This window comes from Eretmochelys imbricata, chromosome 12 (genome assembly GCF_965152235.1).
Source record: "Eretmochelys imbricata isolate rEreImb1 chromosome 12, rEreImb1.hap1, whole genome shotgun sequence".
NCBI lineage: Eukaryota > Metazoa > Chordata > Testudines > Cheloniidae > Eretmochelys > Eretmochelys imbricata.
In genome coordinates, this window is record NC_135583.1 from 3,775,277 (window position 1) to 3,798,812 (window position 23,536).

A 23,536-nucleotide genomic window follows, 5' to 3' on the forward strand; every position below is an offset into this window, starting at 1 on the left:
ATCAGCAGCCAGAGAATTTTAATAAAGGGTTGAAATAAAACCTGTGCAGGCCCATTTTGCTCCTGCCAGCACTTGCGGCTTTTCTTGTAACGTTGGTAGAACGCACATGCAAACTGAACCTTCCCGGGGAATTGGCATGATAGAGACTAGTACATATGCATAGCTAGGAATCTCTGAGACCGGCCCTGCTGGATTGCTTGTTGAGCTGGTGTATGGTAAGCGCTGTAGCGTTGACTTTTGGCTGAATAAAGCTTAGCGCAGCATCCAGGCCCACCGACCGAAATTCCGGGGGCCAGGGCCATCCCTGGGGTGGGCGGGACCTGAGGCAGAAGTGATGAATCTGTCACTTATGGGACTGCCCGTGCTGGCCAATCACACCGGCCTGTGGGGCCCCCCAAAGTGCGGGTCCCAGAGCGGTCTCGCACACCTAGGAGCCCTGCAGGCCTCCAGGGCAATTTAAAAGGGCCCAGGCCCCGGGGCAGTTGCACCCCTTTGCCGCCGCCCCCCCGCCAGCAGGCCTGGTAGCATCTACCAGCTTGGCCAGAGAGAGGAGACACTCAGCTGATGTTGCTAATTTGGGTTCTGTAGACAGTGGGCACAGTTGTATAAATCACATATCCCTGGGGAACCGGGACTAGAACCTTGGACCATTGAGTCCGAGCCTCAACTACTTCAGCTAAAGGAGACCTGTGCTAGCTGGTGGTGCCTAATCCTTTTTGGGGGCAGCCAGCCACTACAGGGAGATATCACTTGCTCATACATGCAGCCAGTATATTACAGGCCAACTCCATGCAAGCCCTATCCATTGGGCCAGATAGATTTCCTCTGTTTCACCTGGCTTAGAATTGGCTGGCTGCCTGGGGCCAAAGATGAATTGCAATAGCACTTTGAGGTAGGCTGTGTAAATGGGAGGGCTTGGTCTCTTGGTGAGATAGGAGACGGCCAAGCAGGGAGCATGGCAGTGGCCATTCCCCACCCAGGGCTATTTCCCTAGCTACCCCCTCTTCTTCTCATGACACAATGCTAGCTCTGCCAGTGGCACAGGGTCATCGACAATCCCTCAAGGTTGATCTTTCACAGGTTTTATTTTTCACGGGTCCTTTGGTGACTGAGGAGTCTGATCCTTGAGTCCACAGGCTCGCTGGCAGACATTGCAGGTGGTGTGGGAAGACGGGGTTGGGCCACAGTTGCTGCATGACAGTTGTCTTTCCTTTCTTTTCTGGTGTTTTTCTGCAACCAGGGCAAGGCAGTTTTCCTCCAAAGTGGACGTTCCCTCTCTGACAAATCTTCGCCGGTTACCCCTCTCCTGGGCTGCTGTCTCCCAGTGCATGGTGTCAATGCCGCATCTCTTGATGTTTAGCTTGAGGGTGTCTTTAAAGCGTTTCTTTTGGCCTCCCCGTTTCCTTTGGTGAGTTGGGCATACAGCAGTTGTGCTGGTAATTGCACATCAGGCATGCGCACACAGTGCCCGCTCCCCCTCAGCTGGTGCTGGATAATAGGGGCCTCAATGCTGAAGATGTTGGTCTCTGAGGGCACTGACTTTAGTGCGATGATCCTCCCACTTTATGTTGATGATCTTCCAAAGAAAGTGCTGGGGTTGGCATTCCAGGTTTTTCAGGTGTTTTCTATAAGTCACCCAAGTCTCTCAGCCATAGAGGAGAGTTGGGATTACCACCGCTTTATGAACTAAAAGTTGAGTATGCGTTCTGATGTTGAACCCGTGATTGCTGAGCAAGGCCGGCACAGCGAATTCTGTGCTGAATCTCGACACCTGTGTCTACCCTCTTTGAGAGATGGCTGCCAAGATAGGTAAAGAATTCTACATTTTCTACAAATACATTGACAAAGAAGAACTAGATCTTTCTTGCTGGGTCTGATGATTGACCGGGGACTGGCTGATGGAGAACTTTTGTTGTGCCGATGTTCAGAGTCAGCCCTAGGCTTTTGTAAGCTTCAGAGACACAATTAAGGGCTGTTTGTAGATCCTCCTTTGAGTGTGCAACTACAGCTCAATCATCTTCGTACTGGAGTTCGGTTACTGTTGCCGATATTACTTTAGTTCTGGCACGGAGACGAGAGAGGTTGAAGAGGTTGCCGTCAATCCGATGTTGGATGCCAATGCCCTGTGGTAGACAGTCTTGGGTTAGTGTTTTCGTAGCTGCTAAGAAAATGGAGAAAAGGGTGGGTGCCGGTACACAGCCTTGTTTTACACCAATTCGGATGACAAAGGGTTCAGAGGCAGAGCCACTGCACAGGATGGAGACAGTCATCTGGTCGTGGAGGAGTCTTACAATGGTGATAAATTTGCCTGGGCAGCCAAACTTTGACATGATTTTCCACAGAGCCACACAGCTGACAGTCAGAGGCTTTGGTCAGATCAATAAAGGCCATATACAGCTCCTGGTGTTCTTCACATTTTTCCTGGCTCTGCCTGGCTGTGGAAATCACGTCCGTTGTGCCTTGTGATGGTCTGAAGCCACACTGGGACTCTGGAAGTACTTCCTCTGCAAGAGGGAGCAGGCGATTCAGTGAGATTCTAGCAAGAATCTTCCCAGGGATGGAGAGGAGGGCAATGCCCTGATAGTTGCCACAGTCGGCCCTGTCTCCCTTTTTGAAAATGGTGATGGTATTAGCGTTACGTAAGTCAGCAGGGATTTCTCCGGTGCCCCAGATTTTGAGGAGCAGCAAGTGAACCTTGTTAGTCAGTTTTTCTCCCTCCACTTTCCGTACTTCAGCTGGTATGCCATCAGGTCCTGGTGCTTTATTGTTCGTCTTTTGTTTAATTGCTTTGCAGACCTCCCCAGGGGTTGGTGGGCTGGTGAGAGTTTCCCAGGTTGGGTGCTGAGGGATGGAGTTGATGGTGTCGTCCGTCACAGTTGATTGCTTGATTTAGAAGCTTTTGGTGGTGTTCCTTCCAGTGTTCTTTGATGGATTCATTATCTTTAAGAAGGGCACTACCATCTTTGGAGCTCAGAGGTGTGAGGCTACGTGAGCTTGGTCCGTACAAGATCTTTGACTCACCAAAAAAGCTCTGCATATCATGTCTGTCAGCGAATGTTTGGATTTCTTTTGCTTTGTCCTCTCACCATTTGTTTTTGATTTCTTGGGTCCTCCTTTAAACTTCAGATTTGAACTTGATGGAAAGAGCTCTGCTTCTGACTGGGTAGTGGTTGATTTTGCCAGTCATAGAAAGCTTTCCTCTTCTGGTCCAAAAGGGCTGTAATCTCAATAATGTTGTTGTCAAACCAGTCCTGATGGCGGCAGGTAGCAAGGCCAATGGATTGCTTGCAAGCCTCGTAGATGGTCTGTTTTAGGGCTTCCCACTCTTCTTCGACACTTGTGTTGTCATTTCCTGGTGTTCATATGACCAGTTTTTCACTGAGGAGTGTTTGGAAGTTCTCTTGTTGCACTGAGGATTGAAGTCTGTGGATGTTGTATTGCTGTCTGTGTGATTTGGATTGCTTTCTATGTTTCGGTGCAATCCTGATGGACATGACTGACCTCACCAGGCAGAGGTCAGTCCAGCAATGGTCAGCTCCTCTCATGACACAAGGGATTTGGACATCTTAGATCGTGTGTTCTTACAATGACATAGTCTAGGAGGTGCCACTATTTTGAGTGGGGATGTTGCCAAGTTGTTTTGTACTTGTTGCTTTGTCTGTAGATTGTATTTGTGATCACAAGGTCGTGTTCTGCACATTTGCTGAGTAGAAGGATGCCATTGGAATTGGTCTTGCCCACTCCTTTCTTCCCAGTGGTGCTACTCCATATGTTAGAATCTTGTCCAACTGTTGCGTTGAAGTTTCCTAAGAGGATTATCTTATCAGTTTTTGGAGTGGATGACAACATTTTATCAAGGTCAGTGTAGAAGGATTCTTTCTGTTCTTCAGAGTCAAGAGTTGGTGCATATGCACTGATGATAGTGGCAAATGACTTATTGACCAATTGGATGCGGAGGATCATAAGGCGCTTGTTGATGCCGACAGGAAGCTGTCAAGTGGTTAACTAGAAGGTTTTGATTGCAAAACCAACACAGTGTATTCGCCTGTCGCTTGCTGGTTTTCCTTTCCAGAAGAAAGTGTAACTGCCGCCCTCTTCCCTCAAGTGGCCTTCATCTACACGTCTTGTTTCACAGAGAGCAGTGATGTTGAAGTTGTACCTCGAGAGTTCTCGGTCAACAATTGCTGGTCTGCGTTTGGGTCTTTCACTTTTTAATTCATCTAGTAGAGTACGGACGTTCCAAGTTGCAACAAACATTTTTGTTTTTCAACTGCATTGGGAGTGATCCCTCTGGGCACGGTTCTCCAGTCAGGTATGGTGGGACAGCCTAAGTTTGGGGCACCTTTTCTAGCCCCTTCCTCATATGGGGTGAGCAGAGAGGTTCCTAAAAAGGCTTGCTCCGTCATGACCTCTGCTGCCGAAAATGCCCCCCTATCCCAGTCCAGGGACATGTGACGACCATCTTGCAGACAATGCCTGCGTATGGGTCTGTGATTAAAGACTCCTGGCGATCACTTGCCCATCACCGCAGGACTTTTATGGGTAGGGATGGGGGGGAAGTTCTTCCTGTGAAAGAAGCCTGCTCATGAGCAGTTTAATTTAGAGGGAGCTGATGCGCACTGGCAGCCATGCAAATCTTGGCGGACGAGGCACCTGTGTCTGGTGGCAAGAAGGTCCAAGACAACCGGGGGTTTCTCCTCCTTTGCAGCTGTTGAGCGCTGATCCTGCTTCATCCACCTGTTCTGCTGTTGAGGTCTTGTACTGGGTTGTGTTGTGCTGGGCTGCACTTTGTCTGGTACCTCACCTTCAACCTTACCAGTCGGGTGACCCTACCAGGAGTACAGGTTCCAGACGGCATCGCTCTTAAGGTCTTAAGTATGCGCAAGCTTCTCCACCGTGTCAAGGTGGCAGCCCAAGGACGAGGAGACACAGTGCTGGCTCTACCAGTGACACTGGCAATGGGGCCCTGTGCACAGGGATGCCCCTCACTTACTTTGGTTCACCTTACAATTTCTTTTAATGCTTGTATTGGGCGGTCCTGCCTCTTGCTAGCTACAAAGCTCTGCCTCAGTGCACTCCGCTGCATCCTGTCCCCGGCCAGCCTCTGGCTGTCACGGCATGCCGCAGTCGGCAATTTCATATCAGCAAAAGGTGAGATGCTTCTGTCGAGCCCTTCTCTGCCCCTTCCTCAGAACAGGAACAGGTTTGCTGAACTAGCTTTGGAGGCAAAAAGTTCCCTCCTCCAGGCACAGCCTCTGCCCGACAAAGCTACAAGATGACGAGCAGCTGCAGCTCTACAGCCGAACCTGCTAAATAGATTTACTTTCTGAAAACTTGTCGTAAGGGCTCACAGATTTGAAATCTAGTCATTTCCACACCCCCAAAACAGTTCACTGATACACCTGCCCCTCAGTGGCCCTGCCACTTCTTATGTCTTTATCAACACATTTTCCTATATTTTTTTAATGGCTTTTCTCTCCGCCATTGCTGGATGAAAGACCCAGACAAACCAACAGAGTGACTGACGCTGGGTCAATGCGGAGTGCTGTAGAACCCACAAGCAACTAAACAGCTTATAACAAAGGAGAGAGAACCAAACTGTTGGATCTTGGTGCTCCTTGTCACAACAGTAAATTTGAAATCACATCTGGGCTTTTTTTTAAGTTGATGCTCCTTTTGAAAAAGACCGGCTTCCTCTGCACGAACAGCTTCAACCCAAAAAGACCTTCTAAAGCTTGAGGCAGAAGCCAGCAAGTTCCTGGCTTATCATTGGTTATTTAGTGCCTAGTACAGTTCTAAAGTGTGCCAGTCCCGAAGGAGACAATCAGCAAGACTCAGTCCGTAACCTGAAGAGCTGCAGCCGTAAGGGTGCATGTCCATTGCAGCCAGGGATGTGAACGGCAGCTCCTGGAAACATGCCTGCACTAGCTGTAGTCTAGCTAGCTTGCTAAGATTAGAAGTGAGGATGCAGTACAAGCCCACCTGTCCCCCTTGCATATGTACTTGCTTGTGCAGCCTGCTCCAAAGCCACACGAGCTGCCCTTCACAGCCCCAGCTGCCGTGTAGGTGCACCCGAAGGATCTTGCAAAAACTACCAAATGGGGCACTTACTACCACGCCTTGTCAGTCCAGTTGTAGTCACTGCATCTAGTTGTGGTGGTGGGATCGACACCTGGGAATCAATGTTAGCAGAATCCGGGCCCTGACTGCAGGGAAGGGAGGGATTAGGGCGTCTGCTGGAATCTACTCCTAGACCTTCCCAGCGCCAACAAGGGCAGCTGCTTCTGCTATGGATCCTATATTGCACGATCCTACAGTGCCCTTCTGCTTCTGCTCCTGCTCTCCGTCCCTCAGCACTTGGGGATCTGGAAGCCATTGAGATTTCCATCCATCTTCCTGCATGACATGCCCCCCCCCCCCCGGGAGATGTACCTGGCTCCTCTTTCTGTGGCACTGCTCCTGCACCAAGGCAGTTTGGGGGCAAGGTGAGGTGGCTGGAAGACCCCCACCCCTCTCACTTCGGGTGTGTGACTACGCCATTGAACTCTCAAATTCTCAGACAAGGCCCTGAATGGATTCCAGTGTTGATGGAAAACAAGAAGCAGAGAGTATCAGCTGGAACCAGACAGGGTGACCAGATGACAAGAACAAAATATCAGGACACATGGGGGGCAGCCACAGGCTCACACCCCCCCCCCCCCGGGCGGGCTCTAGGTTTTTTGCCACCCCAAGCAAAAAAAATAAATAAATAAAAGGCGGAGTGCCTTCAAAGCAAAATATCGGGACAAGTGTACGGTCGGGACGCGGGACAAACTACTAAATCCTAGAATCATAGACTTTAAGGTCAGAAGGGACCATTATGATCGTCTAGTCTGACCTCCTGCACAACGCAGGCCACAGAATCCCACCCACCAACTCCCATAACGAACCCCTAACTTATGAGGGAGCTATTGAAGTCCTCAAATCGTGGTTTAAAGACTTTGAGGTGCAGAGAATCCTCCAGCAAGTGACCCATGCCCCACACTGCAGAGGAAGGCGAAAAAACCCCAGGGCCTCTGCCAATCTGCCCTGGAGGAAAATTCCCGACCCTGTCACAGAGTCCCCGGGCAATGCTCTGGAACTTCTCCCTACGAAGCCAGTCAGGACTCTGGTGAGGTCTCCTCTCTGTAAGCAGACTGTCTGCAGGACACACAGCTTCTACCTTCCTGGGTCTGACCTCGGAGCATTCAGTATCCTCTGCCCCTCTGTGCACTTCCCACAGCGAGTCCGCCCAGATGGGGTCCTGGGGAAGCCAGAGGGTCCTGCACCCCAACTTCGCAGTCAGATGGGACTCTCAGCCAGCCAGTAAAACAGAGGTTTATTAGACGACAGGAACATGGTCTAACACAGAGCTTGTAGGTACAGAGAACAGGACCCCTCAGCCGGATGCATTCTGGGGGGCAGTGAGCCAGACAACCACGTCGGCACTTCACTCCATGTCCCCAGCCAGTCCCAAACTGAAACATCGGGACAGTCCCGATTTTATCGGGACATCTGGTCACCCTAGAACCAGATGTAGTGCAGACGGAACCAGTGCGATCTCCTCCCACCCCCAAGCTCTGCTGCCTGGACCTAAAGCCTTCTCTGTAACCATCCTACTTGACTTGGGCTTCTATGCTCACAAGACTTCTACAAGGCTTCTGTGCTCACAAGGCAGCTCACTGCACTGCTCTGCCAGGCCATTTAGGAGGCTGTGATAGGGATAAATGGACCAGATTACAGTCTCCATCTCATTTCCACTTGAAGACCAACGTGCAGGAGCTTCACCCAGTCTGCAGAAATGCAAGGCCTGCTGTGCCACGTCACCCCTAGCTATGCAGATGCTCCATGGCTGATTGCATCAAGCCTGCTTCATTGTAAGCTGTAGTAGCAGCAAATCCAAAATGCTGTGCACTGGCCTGCGGTGCCAAGGTGAGGAGAGGGAATGGTAGAGCCGGTGACGTACCGGAAAGAGAACGTGCATGGAAGGATGGTCATGCTCTCCTTTTTCCTGCCCTCCTGCCAAGAGTTTCTCTAGACCCGCTCCCAGAAGCTCTCTGGAATCTCCAGTATTGCTTGGTTAGTTAAAGCCACCTGTTTTCCCAGGCTCCTTCCCCTCCCACTTCCCCATCTACCATGTGACAGACTCCTGTTCTATGCCGTCCTTCACTCAGTGGAAACCCTTCAACAGTGGAGATCTGCTCTGGGTTTCCCATGTCCCTGGCATGTGATCTGCGAGTCATTGTGCTGATGGCTTCAGCTGTTGGCTGTTGTTATGGAGGCTAGCAGCTGCACTTGGTTGGTTGATGTGCTTTGGCCGGTTGTTCTCTCCTCTTCCCTGCCCCTCCCACAGTATTGTCTTCAGAAGCTTTCAAGAACTGGAGCAGGGCCGAAACTGCTGTGCCTGAAGCACGGGCTGCGATCCTGGTGAAAAGGGAGGGCGGAACACTGCTGCTGCTTCTCTGCGGCTTGTGCTCCCTGAAGCTCTCCCCTGAGTTCTGCAGCAGGCACTGTGTCCCTGTCGTGTCTCCCCCCGGCCTCCCCATGCAGAGATTAGACATGGGTATTTAAGGTGAAGAGGACCCAGGCTTTGTCTGTAAACAGTATATTAGTGCCTATAAATGGACTGGAATGCAAAGCAATCCCTCCACCAATTGAGGTGGAAAGCAATGGAGTACCCGTTTGCCTCACACAGAGGGGTGATGTGTGTGTTGTTCCTTTAATGCAAAATGTTTCCAGATTTCCCAGTGCTAGCACACACAAAAACAACAACAAAATCCCATCCTTGCTAATCAAAACCAGGCTTGCAATTGGCCAGCAGTTTGCTTCAGACTCCTGCTCGAGGGAACAAGGCGTTGGCCAGCAAAATGTCAGAGCTTCTATTTATGGAAAATGAGCTCTTGGTTTTGATCGAGGGTCAGGGGAGGGAGCGAGAACCAGAATTATACTGGCCTTAAAATGCCTGCTCCAGCGCGTAGGCGTGTGAGGGGCGTGTCAGAGGTCACCAGGCTCGTCACAGCTGCCTTTCTGGCTCCCTACACAGGGTTTCCCAGGAAGCTTTCCAGGGCAGTTCTTGCTTCTGCAGCACTGGCTGCTTGATGTGTATCCTAGCCTGCAGCCAGGGAAACTGGCTTCTCGCTGCCCCGAGAGCTTTGCTCAACTGACCCAACCTTGCCGGGTTCTTTTGGGGCGGGGAGGGAGGCTTTTGTCTAAGGGCCAAGGCAGTGCTGAGTGGCACAGCACAAAACAGACCACCTGGTTAGAGGGTAATGAAGGGCTCGTCTCTTCTTCCCCCAGGACTGACAGGATCGTGGCATTTGGGCCCTGACTGGCTGTAATTGCCCCCAGAGGCACTCAAGCCAGGGAGGCAGCCTCCCCTCCGCCCCCATCCCCAGGGCTGATCTCTCTCTCTTGCACGGTTCAGGTGGGGATCTGTGCCCAGAGGCAACTCCATTGTGCGTGGCGGTGGGCATGGGGTCACCTGCCCTGGGCAAGTGCATGTGGAAGAGCCACTTCCATGCTGCGTTGGCTGTGGATGGGAAGCTGGGAAGATCCCTTCGGCGTGCCGGCTGGGAGTTCGGGGGGTGGGGAGCCGGGGGGATCCCTTCGGCGTGCCGGCTGGGAGTTCATGGCAGGGGTGGGATGGACCATCAGGAAGGCTGAAGGATGGGGTGTCCTTTCTCTCCTGGTTGACACTGTAGGGCCCTTTTGGAGGCTGTTCTCCCCTGCCCCATTCAGCGTTTCTCCTTGAGGAATTGTAGCCAGGGAGGGCTTGTATAGCCTGGAAAACATGCTCCCCTGCACTTGCAGAAGTAATAGGTACAGGAGAACCTGGTCTCTCTGCCTTTGAGACATGGTCAGAGCCCATCTGTGCTCCTGGCTTTCCCAGAGGGAGAGAGTGGGTTTGAGCGCTCATGCAGGTCAGACTGGATCCCCAGTGTGGTCCCTTATGGCCTGGAATGGGGTGTGGGGACAGATGCTCAGTGGATGCTGATCTAGCTGAAGTTTGTGTATTTTCAAGGTGCCTAGAGCGTGGGCCCAGACCCTGGAAGGAATGCTCTTGGCACTGATGTTTCTCTGCCAGAGGAAGAGCCTCCTTGCATACTTTGTCCCTGGATATCCTAGGCGCCTGGTTGTGAACTGGTACCTGTGTCAGCCATGGCCATTTCCTGCAACGTTCTGGACAAACCTGAGTGAATTAAGTTTAAGTATCTTAGCGCATTGTATTAAAAATGCCAATATTTGTATTACTGTGGGATCGTCTATAGCGGCTCTAGGACATTGTAAACCCTGGGAAGAGTCATGAGCTTCAAGGAACCAGCAGGTGTGCAGGACAAGAAGGAACTTGAAGTTGAGTGAATTTCCTGGAAAATGCTTCGGAGGTGGGCAATACAGATGACCATTGCCTGACCCTTCCTTTTGAAACTGCCTTGAGAAGAAACCCATGGCCTGCTGATCACCTGCTTCCAGGGTCCCAAGATCAAAGACCCAAACTGTATAAAGACCTAGGGTGGTGCTTGTTCTGAGCCAAAGATTTTATGAACATGTGCCCACAGAAAAACCTGTGTAGGTTGAAGGACTGACTCCTACCGGAGTCCTAGCTGGAGTGATCTCTGGGAAGCTTATTAGCGGGCATGTGGGTTCTCGGATCAGTTAATGTTTTCTCTGTAATGCTTTCACCTTGAGAATAAATGTGTTTTGTAGGAAAAGCTCTGTGCTACCTTTATAACTCTAAGGAGAGGTCCCAGCCCTCTCCCAAAGGTTGTTGGGGTGATTCTGGCTCCCTGCAGTGCCGTGTTTCCTCCCTGGCCATTCGCTGTGGCACTAAGGTTTGTTTTCTGCTGCACTGCATCAGGTTTGACTTGAAATAAGCAAGTGACTCATTCCCATGGCTGTCTCCCTTCCTTCTCCGCAACCTCCGCTAGCTCCTGTTTGAGGCTGCCGCTTGCCATGATGTGCCATCAGGGGCAGCATCCTGACCCAAGCGGCCTCCTGTATCTTATGTCCCCTGCTTCCTGACCTGTTTATTGTGGTGCTGATCTCTGCCTCCGCTCCACTGAGGGGGGAAGTGTTTAATTCCAAAAGCACATGTCTGCAGCCAGTTATGTAAGAATAATTGATATAAATGGGCTTATTTATTGCTGCCCGTTCCATTTGAACACAGTCCATAAAGAATGTTAGATTAGGTTACGTAAAGCTCTGCACAGGGAATCCAATTGTCGGCCAGTACCGTGTCGCTAATCGTACCAGCGGCGCCTTGAGCTGCTCCTGCTGCCTTTGAGTCCCAGCCACCCTGCTCCTAGCATGGAAGATCCACGTGGGTAGAGGGATTCTGCTGTGCATGCTGAGCTTAGCAGGACCCAGGGTAGAAAGTTGCCATGAAAGTACCGCTGTCCTTCTCCTGTTTAGGAGGGTGCGGAGGATGCTGTGGCACTGGTTTTCAAAAATAGTGCAGGGAATTGTGTGCTGGTGAAAGCTGCTGGGCTGACTGCCCTGCAGATGGAGAGTGGCAGGGCTGACGTCTCCACTTCACCCCCACTGGTGTTTCTCCACTCCTCCCTGCAGAGAGCTTTCAGCCCTTTGAATCCTGTCAGCAAGGTGGGCACTTGTGAGGATACTTCAGTGATGTGGGAGCCCATCCTTCACAAACTGGACTGAGCCTTCTCTTCCTCCCTCTGAATTCATAGAATCATAGACTATCAGGGTTGGAAGGGACCTCAGGAGGCCATCTAGTCCAACCCCCTGCTCAAAGCAGGACCAACCCCAACTAAATCATCCAAATAATCTAAATAATTCATAGCAGAAATGAAAGTTTTGTTTTGTTTTTTAAGTAAGATGCTGGTATGCAGTAGAGGGACAAAAGTAAAATTGTCTGGGGGTTCAGCTGCCTAATTGCTAAACAAAACTTGAAGAATTACACTTCACTATCCCATCTTCCACCCTTCCGGGGTTCCTCCAGCCCTGAGCTCTCACAACCCTGCTGTAAATACCTCTGTCATCAGAGATGTTCTCACCTACTGCCCACTTACTCCTCTAGATCAGTAATCTATTAAATGCTGCTCCCTGCAGTACCCTGTTATTAGCCTCCCTGGACTCTCAGTAGCAGCTGTTCATTAACAGTGTTTCCTGTGTGTTTGGTCCACCTTGGGGCACTTCCGCATCGCCCCTTGGCTATTTATTGTCTTTAATAGCCTCTTGTGAGGGATCTTGTCAAAAGCATTTTAAAAATCCAAGCAAATTATGTTCAACAGGGTCTCCTTCATCCAAAGCTTTACTGACTCTCTTTCAGAGTCTCCAGAGCAGATTAGAAAGGCAGGGTTTACCCTCCTAAAAGCCGAACTGCTTTGACTTCATTGTGTACTCATCCCAAGTCTTGCCTTACTATGTCCTCAGTCTGACTTGTCAACAGTTTTCTTGGTCCTATGGCAGTAGTAACTCAGCCTTCTGCTTAAAGAATTGTTTTAAAACTGTATTAACAAATCTGCTTTTCACCTGCCAAGAGGTGTAACTTCAGTAGGACCTTTCTACAATGAACTATCTTCATGGATTTTTCAGGCCAGAAGGGCCTGATCAAATCTAATATGGATTGTCTAAAATAAGCAGTATCACAAGGAAGGACCAAAGCAAGTCATAGTTATATCCTGTAGCTAGGAGTACAGCAGTACCATAAGCTGTTTTTTGTCCAGGGAACTTCTAACCACAGCCAGGATTGTAGTTGAAACTTCTAACCACAGCCAGGATTGTAGTGTAGCAACACATAACCATGCCCTAGATCAAGTAACTTGTGTCAACACAGGTGTGCTGGAGGTTTAGTGAAGGAGCAGACAGCCCAACCGAGCAGTGGTAGCAATCCTGCATCTCTGGATTGCCTTTCAGCCAGGAGAGATCCTGAAGCACTTTTTGCCTGGCATCACGAACTGAAATCCCTTTGCCCAGTACAGAAGTGCAGCCTCCCTGGAGTGGAATGGGACCGCTCTCCAGAAGGGGATGAATGACTGCACAACATTAGGACAAGAAGTGAAGGATGGCGTTCAACCGAAACTACAGGAAGGGAATCTAGGCAGAGCATATTTGGCCAAGACACTAGGACTGTCATCCTTAGCTCGGGCAAAAAGTGCCATAAGATGGTTTAAAATCTCATTCAAAAGATGAGCGCTCCAGCAGCACAGCCCCCCACCACAACCAAGCGGGGGCACTGGTTCTCCAGGGACACTAGAGAGAAGAATTGCCACCTATTTAGTCACCAGCACCACTTCCTACTGCCCAGGAGTTTTCCAATGAAATCACTGCTCTAGTTTGACCGTGTTTCGTTTATGGGATGTAACGAGATCACAGCTTGAAGCCATGTGCAACGGAGGATGCTTATTGTTCGCTAAGGCAGAGCCTTCAGCCACGCATCCAGCATGTGCGATCAGAAGTCACCATCTGCTGCCACTGCCGCCCCGGAGAGCACAGGCACGGCACTGGCAAGAAGGAGAACGAGCCTTGTGATCTTCCTCCAATCTCCTGCAGCTGCGCCTGCCTGGCATGTTTAATCGGTGCGTGCCGGGAGTGGTCCATCAGCATACCGACCCCCCAGCCAGTCACAGCAAAGATTCGCCAAACAGCTTGCGAACACCCCCAGCCCCTTCAGGAAGGCTCATGCTGCCGCTTTGGCCTTCATAAATGTCCATCGGATGCCTCCAGGGGATATTTCCAGGTGCTGGTTTGGTTTACCTGATGGTGAGTGTCACTTCCTGGGTACTGGGGTGCAAACACGGAGATGGCCAGTGTGCTGAACACTGTCCTACAATCAGCTGGACAACGTGTCAATCTTTCTCCATCCAATTAAATCTTCATGAGGAATTTGCCCCCTACTTTAATGGGGAAAGAAAGGGGTTTTATGAATGCAACCGAGACCACCCCTGTATCGCAGAGCACCCCTCTGTTAAGTGCTAAGTGCCCGGTTATGGCATGAGTGCTTGGAAGAATCCCAGTGGTGCACTAGGGGATGTTGTTTATAGGTAGCCTTGGAAGCCCTCTCAGACTGTGTCCTTCCCCTCCCTCCCCATGTCCTTGGGTCCTGTCAACCTAAGGATAAGAAAGGAGACACATTTCCAGCACTCAGTGCTACCCTGGAGCATGCTATATAAACAGGCGATAAGTAGTATCCTTGGTACCCAAGCCCACTTAGCACCTAGAGCTCTTACCTGAATAGGATTCTGGTGAGAGCCGGATCTAGTGAAGTAAGTCAAGGTAGAGAACCCAGCACCAGGCAGGATTGGGTCTGTTAAGAATCAACCCAGCCACCAGGTTGCTAGTGGCTGTGTCTACAGTAGGGTATTTTCTGTACTGGTCAAGTTGAGCCCATGATCCAGTGAGAAATGTTGGTGAAAAACGCTAGTGTAGACAAGGGGAAAGCATCACTTTGCTGGCTCAACTAGCTGACCTCTGCTAGTGTGGTCCTCAGACATTGGGGACATTTCTGCACTGAAATGTCTCCCTGTAATTTTAATGAACTTGGGCAAGAAATTCTTAATGTCATGCACGTTGGGGGAAGTCCCGGCCCCTTGCCCCCCCCCCCCCCCCCACACACACACACACAACCCGAAAGTCTCTGCATGGCACGGAGTGGGCTCCAGAAGAAAGTGCATTGTATGGATTATTCTACATTGAAAATAAAATGAGATTTGAAGTTTTTAAGCCTGTGTTTTGCCCAGTGACAAAAAGGGAATGGATCAAGTCCTTCTCCAGGTACTGAAGGCTGTTGGATCAGGGCTTCTGCTAGTACAGAATAGCAAAGCCAGCGTTGGGCAGCATTTCAGGTGTCCTTGAACAAACCGTCCAGAACCGTAGCAAACTAGAGAGACATGGAGGCTTCGCAGACCAAACAGAAAATCCTAAAATCCAAACAAACACTGAGGAAAATCTGGGGTTTGGTTTTTAGTGAAAAATGTTAAAAACCTGGAGAATGCTGCAGTTTGCTAAGCAGAACATTCCGGCTGTGACCAGCTGAGGCCCCGTGATACAGCTTATGAAGCACCCTGTATCAGCAGAACTGTGCAGAGCTGGGCTGTTATAAAAGAAATAGTGGCAGAAAGTGTATTTGTAGGAGCATGTCCATCATAACCCCCAGATCATTGTGTTCAAGTGGACTGGGAGTCAGGAGACTTGGGTTTGACTCTTGACTCTGCCACATATTTGTTGGGTGTCCTTGCAGAACTCTCGCAACCTGTTTGTGCCCTCAGTTTCCCTGTCTGTAACATGGAGACAGTTCTTACCTGCCTCTGTGAAGTGTTCTGGGAGCTGGGTGGGAGGCACTGCTCCATGTGAATCAAGGTAGCGGAACTAGTCCTCAGTTGGAGCACTAACCTAGGTCTGCACGCAGGCACCTTGAACAGCTGTCAAGAAATGCTCCCTCCAGGTCACACAAAGCCAAAAGCGATCTAGAGGGAGCAGTGGAAAACCCATGTGATATTTGATTTGCTTGAGGGGGAGGGCAGAGAACGCTGTTCCGCACATCTAGAATACTGTGTTCCATTCTGAGCATCTTTGCTCCACAGGAGTATGGCAAAACAGAGGAGAGTCAGGAAAAGGCAACAAAAATGAGTGCGCTAGAGAGGCTGACTTACTGTCTGGGGAAGGGTGAAGTGCTTGATACGAGTAACTTGGGCAAACAGCCCCTAAGGATTGTGGGCATCACTGTCTCTGCAAGTATCTGAGGGTCCCAGCACCTTTCCGCATGGTGAGGTCTGTCTGCAGGACTTTGGACTGTTCTCCCAAGGGAGTGGTGGAAACTCCATTGGTTGGAACACTGGGCTGGTTCTGAACACAGTACTGGAGGGGGAAGTGCTGTAATGGCTCCTTGGGGAGCACTTGGATGTGACCAAATAGGTCTTTTCCATCTCCTATGTCTCTACACCACACGGGCACCTTCCGAGAGGGGTGTGATGTATGGATCTGCTATTGTGGTCACAGACTGGAGTAAATAACCTTCTTTCTCCCTTTGTTTCTCTCTTTGACATACAGGCAGCTTTGTCTGCTTCTCAATGCAGAAAACATCTTCCACTCCATGGCAGACATCCTGCTGCGGGAAGAGGACCTCAAGTTTGCCTCGACTATGGTCCACACTCTCAACACAATATTGCTGACTTCCTCCGAGCTCTTCCAGCTGAGAAACCAGCTGAAGGACCTGAAGACCCCGGTATGTTGAACAGGAACACTTCCTCATTAAACAGGCTCTCCCCACCTATTACCCTCTGTGTGTGTGCACGTGACTGAGGCTGTCATGTACCCAGGGCCCCTAGCGACCTTTGGGCAGAGTTGTCCCCTCAGGATGTAGGCTGGCCTCAGACAGGTTTCTCGTGGAATGAATTAAGGGGCAAGACTAACTTTGGCTGAGGGGAAGGATATACTGAGCCTTTTTCTCTGGCCAGTACGTAACCTCCGAGCCCCTTCGCTTCTCCTGTGTGTCTCGCTTGCTTGCCTCTTGGTGCCCTAAACAGAAGCCCCATCTTAAGACTTGCTGGTAAGGAGCTGCTCAGTATTTTGTCTGGTGTCTACCTTACACTCGTGTTCCCCACACGGTACGGTCGCAGGGCTAGTATTCAAGGAGGAAGAGAGCGTCATACAAGGGTTAGGATTTGGGTCCGATTCTTCGTTTTACCATTGACAGTGTGGCCTTGGGAGTCCTCTAGCCCAGTGCTTCTCAAGCTATCTGATGGGGGGGGACTGGCCATTTTTTTTCCCAATGTGCGCGCAGACTAGCAGCCGATGGCTCGCGGACCGGCACCAGTCCGTGGACCACCACTTGGAATAGCGCTGCTCTAATCTGCTCCTGACTCAGTTGATTTACTCTTGGCTTGAGATTTCCGTGGTAGAAGTTGAGGCTTAACAGTTGTATGGTGCTTTGAGGTCATAAGAACAGCGATAATGGGTCAGACCAATGGTCCATTTAGCCCAGTTTCTTGTCTTCCAACAGTGGCCAATGCTAGATGCCCCAGAGGCAATGAACAGAACAGGCAATCATCAAGCGATCTAGCCCCTGTTGTCCACTCCCAACTTCTGGCAGTCGGAGGCTTGGGGACGCCCAGAGCATGGGGTTGCATCTATGACCATCTTAGCTAATAGCCACTGATGGACCTAACCTCCATGAACTTGTCTAGTTCTTTTTTGAACTCATTTATGCTTTGGTCCTTCACAACCTCTCTTGGTAATGAGTTCCACAGGTTGACTGTGTGTTGTGTGAAGAAGTGCTTCCTTATGTTTGTATTAAACCTTCTGCCTATTAATTTCATTGGGTGACCTCTGGTTCTTGTGTTGTTTACCCCTTTACATAACTCTTATTTACTTTCTCCACACCAGTCATGATTTTATAGACCTCTATCGTATCCCCCCTTAGTCGTCTGTTTTCTAAGGTGAACGGTCCCAGTCTTCTTAATCTCTCTTCACGTGGAAGCTGTTCCATACCCTAATGATTTTTGTTGCCCCGCTCTGTACCATTTCCAGTTGTAATGTATCTTTTTCTGAGATGGGGACCAGAACTGCACTCAGTGTTCAAGGTGTGGGTGTACTACAGATTTATATAGTGGCATTATGATATTTTCTGTCGTCTTATCTATCCCTTTCCTAATGGTTCCTAACAGGCTGTTAGCTTTTCTGTCCTTGGTTGGAAGGGGTTATCTATGTGCAAAATGTAACCATTGTTCTTTGTTATTGCTTGAAAGAAAGATGGGTCCAAGAATTGCGTGTGACTAGACCTGATTAATGTAGGGTCCGTATACACATTTCCTTTCTCATTGGAAGCCATAATCCTCAGTAATGTGACAAACTGTTGCCAAGAAAGATGCTGATATCTCAGGGAAAAAATGGTCACTTCGTTTGGGACTGAGCAGTTAGGGGTAGTGTGTACCTGTCTTTGTACACTGCATCAGTGACGCCGGAAGAGAAAAGCAGGTTACTATGTCAAGGAAGCAGTGAATCCAGATTGAACATTGCAAGTTCCACTGAAGTCCAGTTTTGGACCTGCCCCAGTCTCCTGTGACTGGAATCTCTGTATTCAGTCTCTCCGCAGAGGAGTGGTTTTTCTTTTGGAATTCGATCCGTTTCCCCTTGCACACAACTTGTTCTGTATTCGGGTACTGCCTAGAGGCCTGAAACGAGATCAGGGCCCCGTTGTGCTGTGCTGTGCAGACACGTACAGTACCTGTCCCAAAGAGCTTAGGATCTAAATAGATGACAATGGTGGGGAGAAATGGAGGTGCACTGAGACCAGCTGAGGTCCCATAGGAAGAATTGCAGAGCTCAATCAAATCTAGATCTCCCAAGCTCCAGACCGGTGCCTGGCTGTGGGACCCCTCCCTCCCTAGGCTGGGTATTAAAGTTTCCCCAGTGGAAACTGGTGCCAGGGCCCTCTCTGCCAAGCTGGAGTGTGAATGTTTTTAATTGCTGGAGGCAAACGCCAGTAGTGTGCCTGGGCGGGCCTGGAGGCAGTTCCAAGTTTTGCAGCCCCCTCTTCTGAGGGGGTTTCTGGTGCACTCTGCTGAGCAGAGAGCAGCCTTTGTTGTGTAAGCTGATCCCATGGCACACGAGCCTCTCTCTCATGGGTCCCCCACAGCCATTGGCACCCCTTAGCAGCTGACGTCTGCCCCCCAGCTCCCAAACCAGGCACGCTAGGAAGGGGACAGGTGATGGTGGTAGCATCACCCCATCACATTCCCCTCAAAGCCCTCTGCTTCAGCTGTTCATCCCTGAGAAGTTTGCAGTGCTCCCTGGGTCCCAAAGCAGCTGCTGCTGCCTGGGGAAACGAAGGCCCTGTGAGGCAGGGTGCAGAGATGATCTCTCTGGAAGCAGTTCTGGGGACTGAAAGGTGGAGAGCCTCCCCCGGTGCCAGCTGGAGACTCGACCCTGCACCGTCCCTGTGTCCAGGACAGCGCCCCTAGCCTCAGCCTTGGCTCCAGAGGCGGTGGGAGTGGGCGCTGCTGTGTGGTGGGGTCTGAGCAATAGCAAGGCCTGCCTGTGAGCGCGCTGAGCCTCTGCCCTTTGTGGAGGAAGCGTTAATGCTCTAACACAGCCGTAACGTTGCTCTGAAAGGAGACAGTTGCCCTGTGGCTCCCTGGGGGTGGGCTGCCTGGGAAGCTGACATCAGTTGAATTCTTTTCTAGACATCATCTGTTTTCCCAAGAGTGCCCTGATTTCTTCAGCACTCCTGTTTTCTTGGTGTCTGAAGGGGCTGGCAGCTCTCCATTCAGAGCCCTCCCCCCACCTTCTTGTTTGCCATTGGTCAGGTGAATGCACCTCCGAGAGCTAGATAAATAACCAGCACCTCCTGCAGGGGGCATCAGTTCTGGGGACCTCGATGTCACCCCTTCCCATTCCGAGGGCATCCTGCATACAGCGCTGGCATCCCTCTTTCCGTGCCGCTGCCAGTCTGGGGTGGGGTCTGTGTCTTGTCTCCCTGGCACTCAGTTCAGAGTTCTCCTTTGTAATCAGGCCTGTGTTGGCAGACAGCCTTCAGATCCAGTCCTTGGGTGCGTCTTGCAGCTCGCCGCCCACACGTAGGAGCACAGCAGGCTCTGTCAGCAGCCACTGTGCTCCTGCCTTTCATGTCTTTCAATCTGTGTCAAGATGGTGCAGGCTTCTGCCATGCGCTCTGCTGCTCCAAGGGGTTCAGACGACTCCTCTGTGGGCCAGGGCAGAGAAGGAGCCGACATGCCTCAACTTGTCTGCTGCAATAGGCAGCCTTCCCAAACCACTAACTACTAAGGAGGACTATTGGCTATTTCTGCAGGGGGAAACACCCAAACAGATGTCTGCCCCTCCTTTCTACCCCTTGCTGTGCCTGTGGTCCCCACCTCACAGAGCTCTCCGGTTCCGCACACAATAGCATCCACATGATGATACCAGAGTTAAGGGTCTGTCAGTTTCCTTCACAACCTCTTATTAGTCAGCTGTACAAATTCTCTCTGGCTTGAAACCTGGCAGAGAAGATCCCAGCCCAGGGGAGATTTCTTCCACTCCACCACAATTTTGGATAATACTAGGTAACTTTTGCACTGATATTTTTACAGTCATAGAGCTCCCCTTACCCCAAAGAGCTTTCATATAACACAACTGAAATGCAGCCAGTGCTGGTGTGGAGGGCAGCAACCTAGTGCCACAATGCGCAACAGTCTGCCAGCCATCCAGAGCAGGCCCTGTGTTCTTATAACAGCTGTATGAGGCCTGATTTCCAGTGTGCTCCACAAATGCTTGCATGAAAATGTATGAACAGTTGTGCATGAGTTTCACTGGCATTGACCACAGCTGTGCACAGTTATGGTAATTGCACATGCAAATAGCCAGGGAGCTGGAGATTGTCATTTGCATTTATAAATACCACAGCTTCATGCACTATTGCACAACTTAGGAGTTCATTGATATGTTCAGAAGTCTGGAAATCTAGCCCTTACTACTGTTCCAGGGGAGCCACAGAATCCAGATTTGGATGGATGCAGGGTTGAGTTGGCCTTGCTGAGCAGTGACCTTCTGACTGCAGGCACTCTGGGTTTGGAACCTGAGGCCCTGCACACTATGCCACCCCTCCACCCATGGGTCTGACTCCTGATTGCTTTCTCTTCCCCCAGGAGAGTCGTAATCTATTCTGCTGTCTCTACCGCTCCTGGTGCCACAACCCTGTGACGACCGTGTCCCTCTGCTTCCTCACCCAGAACTACAAACATGCTTACGACCTCATCCAGAAGTTGTATCCTTTTCAGTGCTGCCGGGGGTCTCTGAGGGAGTGGGCAGGGGAAGAGCAGGAGGGCAGCAGTGGTAACGTTATGTAGTCTAAACAGGGCAGCAGACCTGCCAAGCTGACTCTCCCTGGCTCACAAGGTCAGAGCTGAGGAGCCAGCCTTGCCTCTGTTTTCATAACAAACAGTGGTAGAGTTAAACAGCTGATTAAGGATGGTCCCTAACCAGGCCATTTGCTATCCCCTGGGCCAGGAGGAAACCTCGGTATATTGTATGCTTCATTGTGTAAGGGAACTGCCTCAAGGGCCTGAGTTCATTGCCTGCACCCACTCTTGCAAGAAGCCCAAACAATTCTGAAAAAGTCTGAAACTCTCCCCTCTGGTGTGGTACCTGCCACTGGGGCTTTTCAGACAAATAAAGGGGCATCTGCAAGTTGAGAGAGCGGCCAGTGCAATGAATTGGTTCAAAATTGCTCTGTGCTCATGACTAGGACAGCAGATAATTTTCTCCTTAGTCTTCCTGCTGTTGCCTGCTTGTGAAACCAGTTCTCTGTTCAACAGAGCACAGAGAAAGCAGTGAACCAACACCCCAGGCCCTCCCCTTTGGAGAGGAAGGATGGGCCTGTGGCTAGGGGACTAGCATGGGACTTTGGAGTTCTGAGCTGGACCAGCATCTTTCAGAATCTGTTGGAGATGGCCAGTGTCGTGACAAGTAGTTTCCTGGGCATGATGTGCACACATCACAACGACAGCCACTCTCTCCTTCATCCATCAGACGTCTTTGCATGGCTCTCCCCAGGAAACAGGATGTGCTTTAAGAGCAGCCTCTAAGAAGGTGGCAGTCAGGGTTGGGTCAGCAGCACCATTTCCATGTAAGCCGGGTGCAGAGAACGTCAGCTATTTGACTAGACGCTTCCAGCCAGGGGCCTCTGTTTGCCAGGACACGTTGCTGTGAAGGACACGGCTCACGAGAGTTGTTCACACGTGCATACACTTGGCATCTCCTTTGAAGTCATCCACCGTTTCACCTTTTCTGGCTGCCATTATTTTCCCCTCCCTTCAGATGAGCTGGGAGCTCTAGCAAACAGCATTCTTGCCCTGTTCCATAATGTTTTTGAGCGGGGAGTTGTATGATGTGGCTATGAACTGCATTTTTCTTCCTGCTCCACAGTGAATGACCTGATTGGTGACAGATTGCAGCAAAGATGTTGCTTCTGGGACAGTGGCTATGATGCCCCCGTAACCTCACCATGAACAGGAAGCCAGTCTTCCACAGTTCCCAGTGACCCTAGTCTTTCTGGCTTACATGGGACAGTGAGTGGAGTTGTGGGTCAGGGATCGTCCCGAGGGGTGAGCACCCGCTCTGAGGGCATGGCAGCACACAGTACTTCACTTCTTGCTCTAAATGCAGCAGAAAGCACAAGCCCAAGCTCCTCTAGCCAGCAGGAGCTGGGAGCACAATGGTGAGCGCTCAAACCCTGCACAGGGTGGGAACGTAGGGTTGCTAACTTTCTAATTGCACAAAACCGAACACCCTTGCCCCACCCTTTCTCTGAGCCCCCGCCACCCACTCACTCCAGCCCCCTCCCTCTGGGCTCGCTCTCCCGTGCCCTCACTCATTTTCACTGGGCAGGGGGTTCAGGTGCGGGAGGGGGTGGAGGCTCCAGCTGGGGGTGTGGGCTCCGGGGTGGGGCCAGAAATGAGGGGTTCAGGGTGCAAGAGGGGGCTTTGGGCTGGGGCAGGGAGTTGGGGTGCAGGAGGGTTGAGGGCTCCAGCTGGGGGTGTGGGCTCTAGGGCGGAGCCAGGGATGAGGCGTTTGGGGTGCAGGAGGGGACTCTGGTCTGGGACCAAGGGGTTTGGAGTGTGGGAGGGAGCTCTGCTGGGATTGGGGTGTGGGCTCCGGGAGGGGTCTCAGGGCTGGAGCAGGGGTGTGGGGTGCGGGCTCTGGGAGGGAGTTAGGGTGCGGGAGAGGGTTCCGACCTGGGGCAGGGGGTTGGGGTGTGGGGTACGGGAGGGGGCTCAGGGTTGGAGTATGGGTAGGGGTTCAGGGTCTGGGAGGGAATTACGGTGTGTGAGGGGGTTCCGACCTGGGGCAGGGAGATCTCTTACCTCAGGCAGCTCCCCGTCAGCGGCGCAGTGGGGCTAAGGCAGGCTCCCTGCCCTGGCTCAGCGCCGCTCCTGGCAGTGGCCTGCATGTCCAGCCCCTAGGCAGAGGTGCACTGTCTGCACCCGCAGGCGCCGCCCCTGCATTTCCCATTGGCCGCAGTTCCCAGCCTGCGGGAGCTGCAAAGCCGGCGCTGTGGGAGGGGGCAGCATGCACAGCTTCCCTGATGGCCCCTGCAGCCACTTCCGGGGAGCTTGTGCAGAGCCAGGGCAGGGAGCCCGCCTTAGCCTCGCTGCGCCAGTCGGCCCCCCCACCAGCTCGACCCTCATTACACAGGAGGCATCCCTTGCTGAGGGAGTGAGTGTAAAGGCCTTGGAAGCGTTTCCTTGACTGGGGCTGGATAGTTTCTCCCTTTGGTCTGTTTTTGTGGGTGCAGAGAGGAAAGTGCCTCAGGGCTGAGTATCGACCTTTATCTCCCCAGCAAGGAGCGCAGTGGCTGGGGAAGAGAAGGGTCCCCCCTCCTGTATCATTTACACTTCCATGCACCCACTCTGTTGGGTCCGTTTCTGCAGCTGAGGCTGCTGCCTCATGCAGCTCTCAGAGGGGTCACCCTTGTGACCTTAAAGCTCCACCATGCAATTCCCCACTGTTTCTTTTTCTATACCGGGGTATGAAGCTCAGTCCTGGGGGCCACCTAGGGAGG

At 51.4% G+C, this 23,536-nt stretch overlaps 1 protein-coding gene across 6 annotated transcripts in view; it reads left to right on the forward strand.

The window, feature by feature from the left end:
- Positions 1 to 23,536, forward strand: part of VAC14 (VAC14 component of PIKFYVE complex) — a 199,891-nt gene that overhangs the window by 147,686 nt on the left and 28,669 nt on the right. For 5 of the 6 annotated variants that reach the window (XM_077831576.1, XM_077831574.1, XM_077831575.1 and 2 more), the window contains 2 exons: positions 16,027 to 16,201; positions 20,622 to 20,740. In XM_077831576.1, coding sequence (XP_077687702.1) covers positions 16,027 to 16,201; positions 20,622 to 20,740 — 294 coding nt within the window. The remainder of the gene's footprint in view (positions 1 to 16,026; positions 16,202 to 20,621; positions 20,741 to 23,536) is intronic. The other variant, XR_013347723.1, reaches the window with a different exon arrangement.